The 19803-nt window shown below is 37.5% G+C and overlaps 1 protein-coding gene across 2 annotated transcripts in view; it reads left to right on the top strand.

Annotated features, from left to right (window-relative positions):
• tbkbp1 (TBK1 binding protein 1) overlaps nucleotides 1-19803 on the top strand; it is an 88137-nt gene that overhangs the window by 40721 nt on the left and 27613 nt on the right. The window contains exons 1-3 of one of the 2 annotated variants that reach the window (XM_078937907.1): nucleotides 5510-5629; nucleotides 9643-9902; nucleotides 17808-17933. In XM_078937907.1, coding sequence (XP_078794033.1) covers nucleotides 9660-9902; nucleotides 17808-17933 — 369 coding nt within the window. In that variant the 5' untranslated portion in view covers nucleotides 5510-5629; nucleotides 9643-9659. Of the gene's footprint in view, nucleotides 1-5509; nucleotides 5630-9642; nucleotides 9903-17807; nucleotides 17934-19803 lie in introns of those variants that run through there. The other variant, XM_011488385.4, reaches the window with a different exon arrangement.

Here is a 19803-nt window from a genome sequence, read left to right as displayed (position 1 = left end):
TCTGTCACAGGTTTGCTGCTGTTATGTTGCATAAATAGAAACGTAAGTTCTGGTCTTCTTGGTGTTGATTTACCTGCCAGGGCAGTGGGAAGTTGAATTGATCAGTAATGAACCACAAAGGTTTTGGAGAATTTGTGACAGATTCACAATTTGGTCTTTGCGAGGCATGACAGCTTTAGAATCGTATCGCAGCCTGAATGAAAAAAAGCAGTGTTTATTTATTTACAGCATTGTAACTGACACGAAAATGACCACCATGAGCCCAGCCTCTCTACGCCTCTGCAGATTCATGTGGTCCACCAAACACAAAGGAGCCTGTGACTGTTACAGCTCTTCACACAGAGGCACAGAGGGAGGGGGGTTTCACTCTCCAGACAGAATGACCTCTAAAAATAGTCATTCTGATGAAACATTTTTCATTTTTAATAAAAAATCCCACATATTCCCTTATTATTGAGTTAGTTCTTTTGTTCTCTGCTTTTTACATACCATGGTTTTCTTTTGTTGACATAGAGAGGACGGACATTAGTACATTTATAATAATGAATTAAATACGCATAAATATAGAAACAGGGTCATAGAAATTTTTAAATAAACAAAATGTATAATTAAAGACATATCTTCTGCATGTTTTTCTGTTTGTTCTAGCTGGTATCAGTAATGTAAGTTTGAACCAAACATCACATTTGTGGGGTAAGGAAAGTTTGAGGTCCTTTACAAATTTGTCTTTGGTTTGCTTGAAGGGTTATTATTAATGTTGACTTCTTTAATTTGTTATAATTAAAAAAATAAAAGTTTTTAAACAGAGGTGTCATTAAAAAAAAGCCTAAAGAAAAAGTGAATTGAGATCACTAGAACTGCAAAACAATGCAAAAAAAGAATTGTTTTCAATTAAAGCTTTCACAGGCTGCAGGGGGCCATAGTGGTTGGCGCTCTCACAGCAAGGTAGCCCTGATTTAAATTCCAGCTGGCACATTTTTGTGTGGAGTTTGGATGTTCTTCTGATATATTCTCAGGTTTTGTCTGGGATTTCTGTCTTTCTCCCACAATCCAGAAACATGCATCACTGCAAAAACAGCCCCCTTAGATATAAATCAATAATTCTAGCAGATTTCCTTTTTTATTTTTTTGCATTTTCCAGAAAAAATAAAAAATAAAAATCTCTCAATGAGGTAAGACAAATTGTTCTACCAAGAACTCTTATTCTACGATTTTTCTGTCTTGAAACAAGTATCTTTTTATTATCTAAAGATTCAGCTTTTGCAGCAGTTATAGGATGATTGGTGTCTTTAAATTGTACCTTGGTTTGAATGTATGTGTGTGAGTCATGACCCTCCAACAGACTGGCGACCTGTTCAAGGTGCACCCCGCCTTTTCCCAAAAGCTGGGACAGGCTGCAGCAACCTGTGACCCCGAAAAGGATTCAATGGGTTCAGAAAATGGATGGATGGATGAAGCGCTTCCAGACTCAAATGTTCTTTTAACTTAATTTGAATGGATGAATATGCAGAAAATATTTCCCTCCTTGATATTACTTCAATTGTAAAATTGAACATACATTGGCATCTTGCTTCTTCAACCATGTCAAACAAAACCAACCCCTCTCTCTGTTTCCTTAATGATTACAGATCAGAAAGCAACTCCAATTCCTCACTCCACATTTACTAACATTTTCCATCCCTCCACCCCCCAAATGCATCTACAGTGGAGAGTTGTTATGGGGGAGCAACTGGAGATTTTCATAGAAATGTAGCTGCAAAGATTTTTGTGTGAGCTATAAAAAGACATACATTAAAGGGTCCACATCAAGCGGCTATTGAATGTTAATTGAAAACAGATTCATAACACTGATGAACGCGTTTTATTTTTGTCTGGTTAAGGAGGCTATTGGTCAATGCTGAATTTCCATACTTTCTTTTGATACTTTGCCAACAGCTATATGTTTAATATCTATGTGGTTCTAATATGTAGAGACATAAATATCTTATTGAACAGATGGCCTCAGTGTCTGCATGTTACAACTGTGGCACAGTGTAGCTTCAGTGTGTGGCATGAGAATTCCTTACAAAGACATAATGGTCTCCATGTTTATGGTTCCTTGGTCATGGTGTTGTTGTTTGGCTTTTTGCTGTTTTTGAATGTCCACTTATGCACAAAAGCTCTTCATGATTTTTATTTCATACTGTCAGTAATGACAGTATGACAGATGACGTGCTGTATCCAACATGGTATCTGCTATTTGAATTGCTTTATAAATACAACATATGACTGCTGCTGGGAAGCTGAAGAGGAGACCTGTTGGTGTAGGTTGGTGGGTTCGGACAACTAGAAAATATACATAATAATTAAACATTTTTTAACATTTGAGCAACCTCACTGCATTGGAATTAGAATCATCTACATCCTACAGCTCCAGCTACAACAAAACAAAAGTCAGTTTATTCATTTGACAGTTTAATGCAAACAAAACACACAATAGTACATGTATACAATGTGTAAGATTCTCCACGCAGCAGGGAATTCAGACATTTAGACTTTTCTTGGTGTGAAGCTAAAGAGGGACAGGATGCCTCTGACAGGTTCAGGAAACCGTTGAAAGCTTCATGACATGGAGGAGTTAATGTGAGACAGGAGAGGAAGGCAGGCTAAAATAAGTTAGATGAAGGATATTTTTGGGAGAGGAAAGCTTTTGTGAATGTGTGTGTGTGTAGTGCTGTGTGTGATAAATTACTTTCAGAGCAGCCAATTAGTGAAGCACAAAACCATGAATACTCCTGGGTTCCTAAGTGAAGTCCCAGTTCTTAGCCCAAGCTGAGGACAATGACAAGAGCATTTGAGACCACAAATTATTTCATTATTCAAAATTATAATATGTACTTATATTTTGGATCCACATTTTCATCTCTCTCTTTTGGTAAAAGCATATACATCATGGTTACATAAAATAGGAAAATCAGATTAAATCATAAAAATAATAACAGTTGTAAATCTTTGCAAACATTTCTCTTGTAGTCTGTTTTTTTTAAATTTCACAATATTGCAACAAAATAAATGAATAAATGTATGTCTAAATAGTAAATCAATAAAATGTTGAGATGGCGTTCTAATGGTGAAACTCAAAAAATATCTCTTTCTCTTGTACTCTTAAGTAAAGAAATGGACTACAGTTCTTATTTTCATACATACAAAAAATATCCAGTCAATAATAAATAAATAAAAACTATTCAATATTGATAGGTTGTAATTTTTACCCCATCATCCATGAATTTATTTACAATTATAAAAGAATTTCATCATGTTTTTTCCATTCATGTCAAATTAATTGAGCGAAGTCCTGGATTTAATACAACATATGTCATACGACATGAAGGGTTAAAAAGTTTGGAAACCCCTTTTTTATATAAATGTAAGGACAGTGTTTTTATCTTTTGGCATGTTTTTAAATTTAGTTTTTTTTCATTTACATTCTTGTGGTATTGAAAATATGTTTGGGTAAAACTAACTGAAGATGTTTTTTCTTTAATAACAAATTTAAAAAGTCAAAGTTTTCTTTATGAAAGAAAAAAATTAAAATAAATTAAATTATTGTTATAAAAAAAGCATTTACTTTTATGAAAGCATGCATATAAGGATATATACAGTTAAAACAAAACATTAAAAACGTTTACCTTTTAAGAAAATGTAAATTCATCACCTTTTAGTGTTAAAAATGTCTTTTTTAACGCGTTTTCTTATTTTTTTCTTTTACCCTGGCATTTTTTTATTTAAAGCTCATGTAAAGAAAGTCCAATCCCAGTAAAAGCTTTCTTTACTGAAGGCGTCTGCATTGTTAAGATGACTTAACCAAGGAACATGTCAGAACATCTCCATTTGTCTAAAATGTTGCAATTCCTTTTTAGGATAAATTATATGTGTAAATTTAAGATATCACAAAATCTTAACTGCCATTGTGAAAATCTAAATTAATTGTGGCTGACTTAGAAATCCTGGAAAAATTCTGTCAATGCCAATTGCTTTTGGCAAAATCCTTCCTGTATTGATTCCGTTCTCAGAAATCTCATCCTCTCAGCTTTTAAACTCTTTAGCATCTCTATTGCTGCTGTGCAGTACACTGTGAACAGATATAAGTGTTTACAAAGGGAAACTGTGCCAGCCTTGACAGCGTCATATCAACACTAGTCACTTACTATCTTCCCAGTGTTAATGTGGCTCTTCTGGCAGCTGACAGCCAATGACTGAAATTCGCCTGGATAATATTTGCTCCGTCTCATGTGTTTTGCTCCTGGATTGTTGGCCTCATGTGCACAGACGTGTGTTTTTGTGAGTCTCTGTGCGTGTGGGAGTGTTGTTGGATCATCCTCTTGGACCAGCATAGAATAGAGCTGTGGATGGGCTGAGGCTTTATTCCCCTTACTCTTCAAATGTGAGGAAAATAGCGCGGTGGAGGAAGATAGCAGATGAAAATAGCTCAGTAGGCAATCGCTGACTCACAAGGCAACGCTGGGATTCAGGACAGCATCCTTTCCAGTATGCATCAAATACATTTGCAGTTGTGTAACTCTCTCCTCTCTCAGTATCACCAAGCTCTCAGATTGTATCGACAAAGTATGACTTGTGGGTCTTTCGGGGAGGGGGAAGTCACATCAGTGGGGGCATTTTATCTCTTCTTCACCTGAGTATTTTGGGCTAACACTGGGTAACGTGATTGTTCAGCAGTTGTTTTTTCACCTAATATGGACCAATGAAACTTGCTAGCATCCTTTGGAGGCAGCATGCCCACAAACTACATAGCATCAATAGTGAGACGCTTTACCGCAGAGTAAAAACAAAAATCAGTTCTGATGTAGAACCAGATTAGAGATTTTACATTTAAATTAAAAATTATAAAAAGTTCTTATTTTCCATATGTGTACCAAATCTATTATGTTCATTTTTGACCTCAGCCTAGCTTCATCAGCTTTATTCATCTCCAGTCTCCATAACATGTCTCCTTTCTTAAAAATGGCCACCAGAGCAATTCTTCTCCTCTAGGCTGACCTGACAGGTCTCTTCCTTGTCAGGTCCTCCTGATCCTCCACAGAGAAGAAGGGGAGCACTGGGCAGACTCCCAGCAACTTTAAGAAGCAGGACTAAGCTGGGCAACTGACTGAGGCAACAAAGTCTATCAGTGGTATTTAGTTCCATCATGGGCAACAGGGTTAGATACAGTTAACAAGTTAAATCCATAATCAGTTTCCTCACTGGGATGCCAAAAGAAAAGACAAGGGGTGGGCAGGCCCTATGACAGAGTGGCGAGCTGTCCAGGGTGTCCCCTGCCTTCGCTTTTAAGTGGCCGGGATAGGCTCCAGCAGCCCCGTGACCCTGTAAGGGACAAAACGGAAGAAGATGAATGAATGAATGAATGAATGAATGAATGAATGAATGAATGAATGAATGAATGAAAAGGGGTGGGCAGAGGCAACCCCAGGGCAGATTGTGGTTAAAACAAGATCTGCCAAGCAAAACAGGATTTGAATGTCAGGCTGGAGAGCTGACAACTTTCTGGTGGTGAGCAGGGCATGACGAGGCAGATGAACAGGTGCAGGCAATGAAGGTGATTGCAGGAGAAGGCAGAGCAGACACCGAGAAGGTCAGAATCAACTACATTCTGAAAGTTTCTATTGCAAGTGCTAAACTTCTACCTTTTCTTTTTCTCTCTGTCTACTTCCACACTGTCCTCCTCTCCTTCAGTTTCAGATCAGATTATGTTGAGTAGTCGGAAATGGTTCTTCTATCCAAGAATATTTTTTTATCCAACATATACATAATGAGATCAGCAATAATTCAGTTTGTGGGAGAATGTTTCAAAAAAGCAAAAATAAACTTGACACAATCCTGATGGCTCTATCATAAACCATTAAAGTTAAGTTAGAGTCCCAGTAGCTCTCATACACCTACAGTGGTGGACAAAATTGTTGGTACCCCTCAGTTAAAGATAGAAAGTCCACAATGCTCACTGAAAGGACTTGAAACGTTCAAAAGTAACAATAAATTAAAATGTATTGAAAATTAAATAATCAAAATCAGCCATTGCTTTTGAGTTGTTGATTAACAGAATTATTAAAAAAAAAAAAAACTAATGAAATAGGGCTGGACAAAAATGATGGTACCCATAACTCAATATACAGTTGCACAACCTTTTGAGGCAATCACTGCACTTAAACGGTTTCTGTATTTGTCAATGAGCCTTCTGCACCTGTCAACAGGTATTTTGGTCCACTCCTCATGAGCAAACTGCTCCAGTTGTCTCAGGTTTGATGGGTGTCTTCTCCAAATTGCATGTTTCAGCTCCTTCCACAGATGTTCAATGGGATTCAGATCTGGGCTCATAGAAGGCCACTTCAGAATAGTCCAACGCTTTTCTCTGAGCCATTCTTGGGGTTTTTTGGCTGTGTGTTTAGGATCGTTGTCCTGTTGGAAGACCCATGACCTGCGACTGACACCAAGTTTTCAAACACTAGGCAGCACATTTCTATCCAGAATGTCTTGATAATCTTGAGATTTCATTTGACCTTGTACAACTTCAAGACACCCTGTGCCAGATGCAGCAAAGCAGCCCCAAAACAGAACTGAGCCTCCTCCATGTTTCACAGTAGGGACAGTGCTCTTTTCGTTGTATGATTCATTTTTGAGTCTACGAACATAGAGCTGATGTGCATTACCAAAATGCTCCAGTTTTGTCTCATCTGCCCAAAGGGCATTTTCCCAGAAGCTTTGTGGCTTGTCAACATGCATGTTTGCAAATTCCAGTCTCGCTTTTTAATGATTTCCTTTCAACAGTGGTGTTCTCCTTGGTCGTCTCCCATGAAGTCCACTCTGGCTCAAACAACGACGAATGGTGCGATCTGACACTGATGTGATCTAGGAGTTCACCTTTAATGTATTTGGAGGTTGTTCTGGGCTCTTTGGATACAGTTCCAACTATCCGTCTCCTCAATTTGTCATCAATTTTCCTCTTCTGGCTATGTCCAGAGAGGTTGGCTACTGTCCCGTGGGCCTTATACTTCTGAATAATATGTGCCACTGTCATCACAGGAACTTCAAGCTGCTTATAGATGGTTTTATAGCTGTGACGGTTCACAATTGGTCAATGGACAAAAATAGGTGTTTCTTGCAAGATCTTTTAATGTGTTTTTTTTTTTAGTTTTTTTCTTTGTAAAGGAAGATAAAAAAAGGTACAAAAACAGAATAGTTTCAAAACTAAAGTAATTTGGGCCCAACTGAAAAAAATAACTAAATGAAACAAAACAAGCGGGACTAAACTGAACAGGCCTGACCAGACTTAGCCATTACACTGACACACTGGGGAAGCTTTATAGACAGGGACAAACCATACTAGACACATGAGGGAGGGGAAACTAACCTAATCAAACTAATTAATCTGATTACAAAACAGAGAAACAGAAACCAAACAAAATCCATATAATACAAAAGTAGTCTTCAACAAAAAGTGGACTAAATCATTTCATTTAAATAAGCAAAATAAAGTCCATGAGAAGAGTTGGCAACCCCTGCAGTTCCCCAGTGGAATTTCCCAATCTCCTCTGCTGATTACTGTGGATGGCTCACCTGAGATGGAAACTCAGAAAACAAACAAAAGTAAATAAACTACTTTTTCTCACTTAAAACAAATTAATCAAATGTGTGCACCCATTGTTAATCTATTTTAAGTAAACAAAGTAAAAATTAATGTTTTAATTTAAAGAAAAATAAAGAAATACTAACACCTATGTGGTGGTTTGAGGTTGAACCACCACAATAGCCTTTACATTTACGATGTTTGTCTATAATTTTGTTTCTAATGTCCTGTGACAATTCTCTCCTTCGCTTTCTGTTGTCCATGTTCAGTGTGGTACACACCTTTTCAACAAACAGCAACGTGACTATTTGTCTCCCTTTAAATAGGCAGAGTGACCAGATTATGGGTTTGAAAACAGCGGTGATGTTAATTAAAGGACATACATGAGTTCATCATGACCCCCTGGGCAATTAGTTCTCAGTCTTTTTGGAGGTGCCATCATTTTGTCCAGCCCTATTTCATTAGTTTTTTTTTTTTTTAAATAATTCTGTTAATCAACAAATCAAAAGTAATGGCTGATCTTGATCATTTAATTTTCAATAAATTTAAATTTATTGTTACTTTTGAACGTTTCAAGTCATTTCAGTGAGTATTGTGGACTTTCTTTCTTTAACTGAGGGGTACCAACAATTTTGTCCACCACTGTAGGTGTGTGAAATTTGTTCTTCACATTTGACCCATCCCCTGGGGGAGCAGTGAGCTGCAGACACAGCTGCACTCTGGAACCAATCCCTTAATGCTGAGTGTCAAGGAGGGATGCATTGGGTCCCATTTGTTTGGAGTCTTTGGTATGACTCAGCCTGGATTTGAACTCATAAAATTCCAGTCACAGGGTGGACACTCTACCACAAGGCCACTGAGCTTTAGATTATGCTATGTTCAAACCAAGTATGTGATGCTTATTTAGGTTCTTGAAAGCGCTTTTAGGATATGCTTTTCATACTGGACTGTCGCTACTAGCACATGTGTTTAGTTGGTAGTGAAATGTTCAAGTCGTGCAAATGTCGCAAATCTTGCCTAAGGCTTTTTCTTTGACAGCTCTATTCCAGTATATGAAATAATATATATGATATATAATTTAATCCCATCTGGGCACAAACATCAATTATAAATTTCTCCTCAGGACAAATTAATAATTGCAATTCTGTGAATTACAAACGATTCTACTCATCTGATACTACTGAACCTGAGTTCCTGATTGGTCACCCTTCAACTGCTTTAACTTACAACCTAGGCTCAATGGCCACACATTTAGCATGTAGAGCCCGAAAATGGACTTAAAAAGTTAGTGGTGTGAATGCAAAAGTTTTGAACATGGATGCCCGGACCGCATGTTTAAGTGCGTTTACATAAACTTTCTGTTGGAAGTGGCTTCTTAAATGTGTGTTGCTGAAGCCAGTGTGAATGTAGAATTAGATGTAAAAAAGGACACCACTCCAATTCTCCAACAATGCAACATGAGTTATTGTTGGTTATTCTCAAGTTTTGTTTGTTTCATAATAAAAATCACCAGAATATATTTAGAGAAAGAATATGTTTTAAAATTTAATTTTAATGTCACGCTTTAAGGTTTTAAACATATATTTTAATATGGATAGCTTTCCAATCTTATTGGGGAGAAACCTAATTTTATTGCAAACATTCATAGACGATAGTCTAATCATAATAGCTTGTGTGTATCTTCTTTGCTGTCAGTATACAACATCCTTTACAGACTTCATGTTAACATGTTAAGATTTATGTTTTGCATTCAATAATACCAAGATTTTAAAACCCAGAGTTAAAAAATGAAGCCGTTTCCTGCCTGCAGTAAATATCAGTTGCAGAGTATTCCTCCTGTGTCTTCCTGCTCACTTTGCTTTTGAATATTTTACACTCAAAGCGACAGGATTCCGGCTGTTTCTGTAGAAAATGGCTTTGTTTTTTAAAAATCCTGCTAGCACTTTAAAAATGAGTTATTTTTGGAGAGTACATTGAATTAAACAGAAAAAATAAGTGTTAATAACAAGCTGTCTGTCTTTCAGATTGAGGTTTCAGAGTGATGCAGTCTCTGTTTGGTGGAGGAGAGCTGGGGCTGCTGGGAGGAGGCAACGACGCAGGAGGCCTCAAGGAGGATGGCTGCAGCAGCATGGCATGGAGGTCATCGCCTCTTCCTCCGGATGATGTCTACTCAGCCTCGCACTTTGCCCTCATCACTGCCTATCAGGACATCAAAACGAGGCTGGGCAGCCTCGAGCGAGAAAACAGCACTATAAAGAGGAAGCTAAAGATATATGAGATAAAGGTAAAGAGATATTTTAAGTCAAAATTGACACATAAATTTCAGATAGTTTATTAGGTCCAAGGGTCAAGAGAAGAAAATCCTCCAGTGTGTGTGTGGATATACCGTAGGTAGATAGATAGACAGACAGACAGACAGACAGACAGACAGACAGACAGACAGACAGACAGACAGACAGACAGACAGACAGACAGACAGACAGACAGACAGACAGACCCGGGTCGGGGACTAAAATGACAATCATTGAGTTCGGGTCGGGCCGGGCTTCTCTCTCACTGACTTTTTAAATAGATATATGTTTATAAAAATGTATACTAAAACGATGTGTGGATACTAAACTAAGGAATACTTGTTATAAATAAATAATTTGGTTAAAACACAGAAGGCGCTGCAAGGTAATTGTTATATAACTACTACTAAACAGGAAGCACAGACGCAGAGCCAGGGCACCCTTTGCGCACGTATCGTGAATGTAATCTTCCCTCCGCAAGTCTGCATCTATTTTGTTTAGGTATCCCCGATATGGAGCAGCAAGAAGTAAAGGATAAACTTAAGACAGGGGAACTGAAAAGGCAAACACGCACCGCCGCGGCTGCAGTATTTCTCCGCGTAATCAAGCGAGTGCGCATCAAGATCTCTCTTTCACTCTCTTTGTCTGGCCTCTTATTCTGTGTTCCAGCCTTATTTCGTTGTGCAAATGCATTTATCATGATCATAAAAATTTGTAGATTATTTAACCTTAAGAAATCTTGCATTTTTTTCTGCCGAAAATACTATGGGATAAATTAAAATTTCGGGTTAGCTTCGAGCTCGGGCCTGCAAATCAAGTTAATTGGTCGGGCTCAGGCTGGGTTGCCATTTATATTGACTGTATAAAGAGAACTGGATAGAGTGAGTGAGACGTCTCCCATAGAAAATGATTTCCATCCAGTTCTAATCAAATGAAGTCAATTCATTTGCCAACTATATGTTTGTCCATGTTGGAACCAGATGTCCTCAGTAAGCAGATTGGTCCATGTCGGTCTTAGTCTACATTTCTATGGCAACCACTCTCTCCAATCAGTAGTGAGCATATAAAAAGGCCACAGCCCTTCCACTGAAAGCAGTCTCAGGAGAATCTGTTAATCAAACGCTTCGAACATTCGACGGGAGGCTACCTACTTTTATTAGGGCATGTAATTGATCAGTTTATAACTCGAATAACTTGCTCATCAGAAAAAATCTCATGAAAAAAAATTAGGATTATCAAGAACAAAATAAAAAGATTTAGCAAATATAATGACTGCGTAAAAGCTGTTTATTTCTTAATAAAAGTCTATGGGATTTTGGCTTTTTGGGACCAGGGGTCACTCGGTCCAGTTCTCATGTATAGTCAATGGTCATTTTCTAGGACATAGATTCATTAGAAATTCCCCTCTGAGTTGTGGGCAGGACTGGTGGTGAAAAGTAAGCCACACTCTTCTTCCCATCATCCATCTGTTTACAGGTTCCCCCTGCTAGCTTACAGTCCCTCACAATCCCAACCCAACCTAACATTAGCGATGCCACAAAAATGGCGAGTGATATTGTAGTTACCTAGCCGTACAATTTTGATCCAGTTTGGACGAGAAGACGTACATAGATCTGGTCGTCTGCAAGTGGAAGCATCAAAAAAGCTGAGCAGGGGGCTTGTGGGCACGCCCAGCGTATTTTCTTTGTCACAACTACAAACTTTCCAAACAGCATTTTTTGTGAACTCCTAATGTATTTATTTATTTTGATTTAATCTTTATTTATCCTGGCAAGACAGATTGAGAACAATATTCTTATTTATAACTGTAGCCTGGCAAAAGGCAAGACCTTTTGATTCACAATGATTTCAATCTCAACCTAAAATCAGAGTTTGTTGATTTTGATAATATGACTCTAAATTCAGTAGAAACTATTTGTTTGCAGTTTTGACATGTTTCCCAGACATCATAACAGCAGGTGGATTAGCTGATTGAAAGACTGAAGGAAGCCAGGGCAAACAAGCTTAAAGGAGAGGGGTGGGACGCTTAAAAATGAGGAAAATATGGGAAAAGGAGGCACATGGGTGTTTGGCATGCATGAAAAGCAGAATGGAAATGTGGGAGGTAAAAACCACAATTATGTACAATTCATGGGGGAAATGGATTCCTGAAATCAGGAGAAAAGGAGGATTACATTTGAAATGACACTCCTGGTAAATGTGTTACATATTTAGGTGTTTGCATTCTGCTAGCTTTAGGAAATAAAAGGAAAGTTAGCGAACAAGGACGTTTTAGCAATGTTATTCCCCACGCTGTTGTTAAAGCTACTTTGAATTACCAGTGAGTTAGAAGGTGAATAACAGTATGCAGTTGTATTTGGTCATGTGCTTGGATATATTATATCAGACAAAAAGAAGAGAACATTTTTATAACTGTAGATGCAGTTTGGCATGTAAAGAGAGGAAAAGGTTTTGCATCCATTTAGTGAGCAGATGTTAAAAGCTTCAGGCAGCCAAACTGATGTTGACATACTCCCAAGCAGAAGTTTGTTTGAGGCCTAATCCCAGTGTGGCAGGTGTTGACTTTGGGAAGGAGGTGCAGATGTTTGCCATGTGGGCCGACTGTAGCTCAGGAGCCAGCAGGGCAGTCGGCGGTTCTATTCCTGGCATTGACGGTCAACATGCTGATGTTTCCTTTGGCAAGACTCTCCACCTTCTGTTGATAACAGTATACTATTCGCCTCCAATGATTGCATTGTGTAAAATTGAGAAATGAATAATGGTTTATCTAGCATATTATCTGAGACCGACTTCCATCAAACCAGATCCTGTTCCAGAGGAGTTTAGCTGAGGGAGTTACTCATTTTGGGAAGGCCCAGTTATCACATGTTTTCTTTTGATATTTTTAATTGGATATAGTTAAATTTTCCTAAAAGAAACTCAAAACCTTGCTTGAACCTTAGATGTAAATGAAAACATTAAAAAGGAGAATTCGTGAGATTACATTGTGATGAGCTGTCTGTGTGGGAAACAGAAGCAGCAGCAATTTTACTGAAAATTCTAACAAGGGACTGTTTTGGTGGCATGAACTGGAGAAGCAGGGTTTTCTTTTCAGAGAAACATTGCACTGGATACTTTTTTAAAATGCACTTGCTCAGGTTTATCAACCCCAGGGTCATATGGATCCGACCAGTAAATAATGTGCAAAATACCAATAAATCTTAAATCACGTAGGATTTCATAACTTTGCTTATTTTGGTCTTTTTTGTGTGTTCTGCCAATGTTCCTGTGAAAAAAATATGATTTTTTTTTTCATATTATGATAATTTCTTCTAATTTTTATGATAATGCCACAAATTTTGTGTGAATACTTTTGTATGTATGTCTTGACAATACACAAGGTCTGACATTTTGGTCTTAGAATCAATACAGTTGATTTTGAATGGAAGAAAAAAAAAGAAACCTGATGTGTGGCATCATGCCAAACCTTGTGGTGGGAATCATGTAAGAGTGAACCTGACTCTCTGTAATGACACATACTGTCTGGGGTTTACATGGAATGAAATTTGATGATGTTTAACTTCTTGAGTCCTTTTGTTAAACCGTTGTGCCTTTAAAAAAAAGGGAGTGTTTGTGAGTTAATAGCTTGATCTGGAATCAAGTTTAGAAAGTGTAAAAAATATTTTTACGTCTTTGTAATGCACTGTCTTGTCGATGGGCTTTTGTTGTGATCTAATATCAATGGGCTTCGTTCCGGTAATTGTAGGATAACGTAAAATAAAAAAAGGATCATGACTACATTAAATTCAATAGGAAAATTCTAAACTAAACTAAACTGGGCATCCCTGCCCTTAGACCCTCCTTTGCGGTAAGGAAAAACTCCTAAAAAACGGATTCTGGAAAATGGGAAGAAACCGCAGGGGCGTCCTCATGAAGGAGGGATCCTCCCCCTAGACTGACAGGAGATGTACCTGTTGCCTGTTCAACAGGTACATCGGACAGGCAAATAGAGATAATCTAACTCTACAACTACATGTTTAAATAGTGCAGCAGAAGGGCTTTATCCAGATGGAGTTGGGGGATGGCGTGGGGCGTGAGAAGAGCCAGAGGAGATCCAGAGTCAAGTGTAGGAGCAGGAGCAGAGAAGAGCCACAGAAGAGGTACATGGTCAGGTACAGGGACACAGATGAGCTAGGGGTGAGGACCACAGCCAAGTACAGGAGCACGGACGACTCAACTGGAATATGGAATCACTTCCACTCCCCCTGAGGGAAGCGGGACAGAGGGATGATGCATGAATCCCCCTGCACCAAACAGAGGCATGGAGAACTAAATGATAAACAAATGAATGAACAAGAATAGAGGAGAGAAGTAGATGAAAGTAGAGGATAGAACCCCAGTGCACCATACTTTCCCCAGCTTCAAACTTCTAGCAGCCTACTAACAACTAATCATGGCCTGGCAGCAGCAAGGACCATATTGTTTGCGCAACGATGGAGAAAAGCTAAAAAAGGTACAACATACCCTAAAATAACCTATCGAAACGCCAAAAAGAGATGTCAAAAGAAGGAAAAAGAGCTCAAAACGACATGGCCAGTGTGTAGCACAACAAAAAATACACAAACACACATACGGCCTTACCGCAAAAACCTCCAAATTGTTTTCGCAATAATGACAAAAAAAAACTCAAAGGAAAGGTATAAGCACAAAAAGACACGATGACCAGTATGTAGTAAAACAAAAAATGCATCAAAAGGCATAGTCAATCCTAACTGCAAAAATGTCTATTTCTACTTGTTTCTGCTTTGTTTCAGTATTATTACGTGTCTTCTTTCTTACTGTCTTTGAGCAAAAATTTGCACACATCTAGGATAAATTGAAAATGAATTTTCGACAAAATGAGATGATGACATCACAGCAAGCGATATCGTAAAAAAAATGAATGGGCCGAAAATTGCCCCCCACAAAAATTTCAACATACAGTTATGAAACCAAAACACACACGTGGGAGATATCCCAAGGAAGTTTTGAAATCAACATGGGATAGCCACACAACCTACGGCTTGGCGGCCACTTTTTGGGAAACTCTGAGAATTGGCAATTTTCGACTATATGGGAAAACAGCATTTTTGTTTGTGCGATTTTCACGAAATTTCACACACTGGCCACCAGCTTGAGTCTACAAACACCACAGAAGTTTCGTTGACCTTTGACCTTGGAAAGATGCCGCCATCTTGAAAAAAAAAAGCACCTTTAGTACCAGATACAAACGAAAACTTGTTGCTATTGTTATTAAGTTTAATACAAACAAGTTTCCAGTAAGTTAAATATTCTCTTATTTTAATTGCCAGTGTGGCAATGTTTTAAGCCTAACTTTAAATGCAGAAACTGTGTCGGCCTCTCTTACATGAGCTGGTAGCTGATTCCATATGACAGGGTCTTGGTGGCTAAAGGCTCTACCAACTGCACTTTTACAAATTCTAGGAACCACAAGCAGTACTGCATTTTGTGAGTGTTTCATGTCTATCCAATGTCTCATGTCCTTTTTGAGGAACTACACATAGAAATTAGCATTACCATAATAATCAAACACATGTTACTGTCTGAATACATTTTTATTTATGTAAATTAATCCTATTAAATAAAGAGACAATGAAGCACTGATTCATATTTTAATCTTGCATTTGTAGACCCCCAATACTCCTTTTAAACTGAAAGTATATGTTTTATTTAACTTAAATATGAAATAATCAGAAATTTGGACATTGTTGTTTTGTTTCAGACTCCAGAAAGTCCGTTTTCTGTTATGCAGTTCAAAGAATGCTTAAAAGAAATGTTAAAAGAAGTAAAAATACTCAAAACTGCTTATAGTTTGGACCTGTGTGCTGTTTTTTTCTCTTTGTGTTCTAGAGGATCCTGAGTTTTTATTGTGTCTGGATTGTTACTCTAGTCCCGATTTTTCCTTCAGATCAATTCATGATTTTTTTCAACCATTGCTGTTTGTGTTTAAGTTAATTACTTCTTTAATGTTTTAAAGTTCGGGATTTTATCTGCTCCTGCACAGATCCTCAAGGTTTTGTTTTCTCCCTTTTGGAGATGTTTAGATTCACTCATAATTCAGAGTTTTTAGTTCTTGGGTTTATTCAATGAAATTTCTTTTAAAAAATTATTTTCATTTAAACTTCTGTTAATTTCTACTCCAACTTCCTTCATGTTGGTTCTACTTCAAACCTAATGACAGAGGAGATGTTAATATTAGGGTTTTGCCAAATGTTGCTTCCATTCAGTAGTAAAAGTGTGTAATTATTTCACCTTGAATAATGAGACTTATTAAAACGCTGCTCATTAAAGCAGTAAAGAACCAAATGTGTTTAAATCTTTTAGGAGGGGAAAATGAAGCTGCAGGCGTTCTCCACAGCGAGCACAGGAGTCCTAAAAGCAGCTGCTGTGACAGTGGAGCTGGAAATGCTATGTGTAGCTTTGAACACATGCACTTTCTCTCCAGTAACAGGGTTCGCAACAGTCTGCATGCTCAGGCCCAAGGAGAGAACTGCACATGTTTACGGCTAATTCAAGAAGCGCCGTGCTAAATCGCAAAATGGGTTTCTTGATGTCTATAATCCGACACTCCATCAGAGATGCAATAGCTCCACATCAAAGCAAGTTCAGGAAATAAACAGCAGAGTTGTTATGTTAATGACAGAATTATATCATCAATCTGACTTTTCCATTACAACTAAAAATACTAACATTGCTGCTAAAATAGTAATAAAACAGCTGCAATTCTTTTTACAAACATTTTAATATTCCTATATTAGCTTCAGTTTTAAATTAGTCTCTTTTTAGTTGCAGTAGTACAATATATTTTTAAAGGCAAATAAAAGATACCGAACTGCATAAGGTGCAAGGTAAGGTAATTCAGGATACGATAAAAAGGTTATGATTCAAAATATGTTTAGTTGTAATATAGGTTATCAAGCACCTACAGATAATAAGCAGGGAAAATTAAACAGAAAGGAACTGGGCCAAAAAGTCTTTCGGTTTGATATTGTGGTAGATAAATTCATATGTCAAAACTTGCTGCAACATGTCAGGTGACATATTATCTAGACTATTTTGGAAAAAGATTTGGGAAAAGTGATAGTATACTGCATGAACATTGGATGAATGTGCAATTTTAAATATCTAATTTTTTTAAGGCAGGTTTGTTTTGTTGGTGTCTCACAAATGAGAGTCCAATCTCTGGTCAGTGTCATAATATCTCACAATCAAGGTTCATAATTCCAGATTTAAGATGTTCTATGACCCAAAATGAGTTGGGGATAGAAATATATTAGACATACATTAAAACAATGGCCTGGCATTGCTAGACCACATACTGCAAGGCATGGTGAAAAAAATGTACCTCAAGGTTATTTCATTCATTATTTAAACAAAGTTGTGTTTTTTGAAAACATTGTGTCAGTCATACATATTTTACTTAGCAATCTGTACAGTTTGTGGAGTCCCACAAGGCTCTATGCTTGGCCATTGTTGTTTCTGGAAATAGTTTCCACCTTATGAATTAGAATTTTTGAACGGTATCAAATATTAACTGACTTAAAATGTTCAGTTTTAGTTAAAAGTGGGAAAAACTTAAGTTTTAATACTTGGTGCCATAAACTTTTAGCTAGTTATAGGACAGTGAACTCAAGATTTTGTTATCCTTTGAACTGTAATAAGGAGTCAATCTTTTTCTTTTCTTTTTTTATTATTAAGTAATCTTTTTATTATATCATATCTAAACTGGCGTAAAAGACTTTACTCTAAAATCACGGAAAATTCCCTTTAATGCCTTTAGCTAGACCAGAAATGTTATTGGTGCAGTGTTGGTCCTCCTTTTTAATGAATGATTTGTGTCATATGTCTTCCTCTTGCAGTTTCCAATGATCAACGAGTTTGGTGAGGACACAAACTCATACTGCTCCTTTGAGAGTAAGGAGACGGTATTGTTGCAGTCTGAAAATGGCAACCTGCAGCAGAGGGTGAACGTCCTGACCCATGAGGTAAGAACAAACTAAAACCTAACATAACAGCCCTAATCATAAAAATATAAATTCACTTACACATCTTGTTTTCTATAAAGTGTAAAAATAAATCATGTATTGCTTCTTAAATCTTATTTGAGAGATTTTAATCTGCAGAAATCCCTTCCCTCAGGTGAATTAATTGAGTTAAATTTAAATTGAGGTCAACTCCACTGAATGGAGTCATGTCAAAAACCAATTAAGTTGCTCTCTGGGAAAATTTGTCTGAATGGTTTTGCAGAAAGTGTTCAAGAATCAATGCCACATGAGACTTTCATGCATAGTTAGACTTTAAATTCAACTAAACCTTAATGAGTGAACAACTTTAGAGAACAATAATGAAGGTAATGATTATAATTTCTTTTTTGGCAAAAACTGAACTAAACTGCTTTAGTTCTTATTTGTTCAGTAATAATCCCTTGACCTGAGAGAATAAAGGTTTTAGCAAATGAGACGACTATGGTGGAGCTGCAGCATAGTGGAAAACATGACACAGAGCCAGGAAATGCGAATTGTGAGCATCAATGGAGATACAAGTCGTGCTGTAAATGTGATAAAGGGGTCTTAAGCTACACACCAAACGCAATTCACACGACAAGTTTGCATTGGATGCCTCTCTTTCTACGTGCATCAAATTTTACTGCTTAATGCTTATAAACTACTAGATTCTCCAGACATGTGTGGGAGGAGCTGTACCCGACGCTCAAATAGCACAGCAGGACAAATAATGGCATCTGTACATTGATTGGACATTGAAACCAGACGCCTCTGATGCACGAATCATGTTTGGTATTAACGCATCTGAACACCTGGTGCTGAGAGTTATGAAGCATGAGGAGACTCACTGAACACACATGGTAACTTCAGTGGGCCTTTCATGCGGACCCTACAACAGACAGCTGAACTTTGACCAATCAGGAAGTCGGATTTGGTAGCAGCATATGAGTAGCATCCTTGTGAACACATGGGAGTGCCAACCGAGTGAAAAGCAATGGTGAAGGAGAACTTTATAATTACGGTTTGTGCTAGGGCTGTGTCTGAATTCCTTCACTAATCTCTGCATAGTGCAAAGTGCGTTCGCCATTTTGTAGTGCTGTCCATATCTACAGTTCCAAAATTGAGTCCTCTAGAAACTTCCCAGAGTCTCTGCGAAAAACCAGTGTGCGTCGATGCTCTCTAGACTGCCGAATGTAGACCATAATGCATTGCATTTTGCAAAAAAATCTATTGAAATGTATTTTTTTAATAAACCAGCAACGTTTTCATCTTCAGAACTCAGTGGATTCCTAAATAGTCATCGCAAAATGCTCATATCAATACGATTTTCTCGTTGTGAAATCTGTGAAGTCACAGTTGCAGTTTAAAGAGAAAAGTAGTCAGCATTGTGTCCAAAATGCTTTTAAAATCCAGGGCACTACATAGTCTCGCACTATATAGTTTTTTAGTAGTTAGGGATTAAGGTGGGAATTCTGACATAGCCTAAGTCTTTTGTACATTAGAATAAATGCACAACAATGGTGGGAATGTAGCATAAGACTCACAAGCCTGAGGTCCATTCTTAATTTTAGGCAAAATGATGCAGTTACTCCTGTCATTCATGTTAAACTTGTCTTATGTGAAATTTATATTATATTTATTTTGTTTTATGTCAATATTTATATATTCCACAGGAAGAAGATAAACTAGCAACAAGTAATCAAAGATACATCTAAAAGAATGGTGCAGAAAAATTTCTCATTTTTGTTGTTGAAGCTAAATTCAAAAAGTAAGTCAGTCATAAAAAACTAGTATAAAAATGTATAAAAACATATTGCCAAGTAGTAGCCAAAACTCTACTATCCCTCTGTAA

The sequence above is a fragment of the Oryzias latipes genome, chromosome 19 (genome assembly GCF_053564925.1).
Source record: "Oryzias latipes strain Hd-rR chromosome 19, Olatipes_Hd-rR_3.1".
Lineage (NCBI taxonomy): Eukaryota > Metazoa > Chordata > Actinopteri > Beloniformes > Adrianichthyidae > Oryzias > Oryzias latipes.
This window is presented reverse-complemented; position numbering and strand designations above follow the sequence as displayed.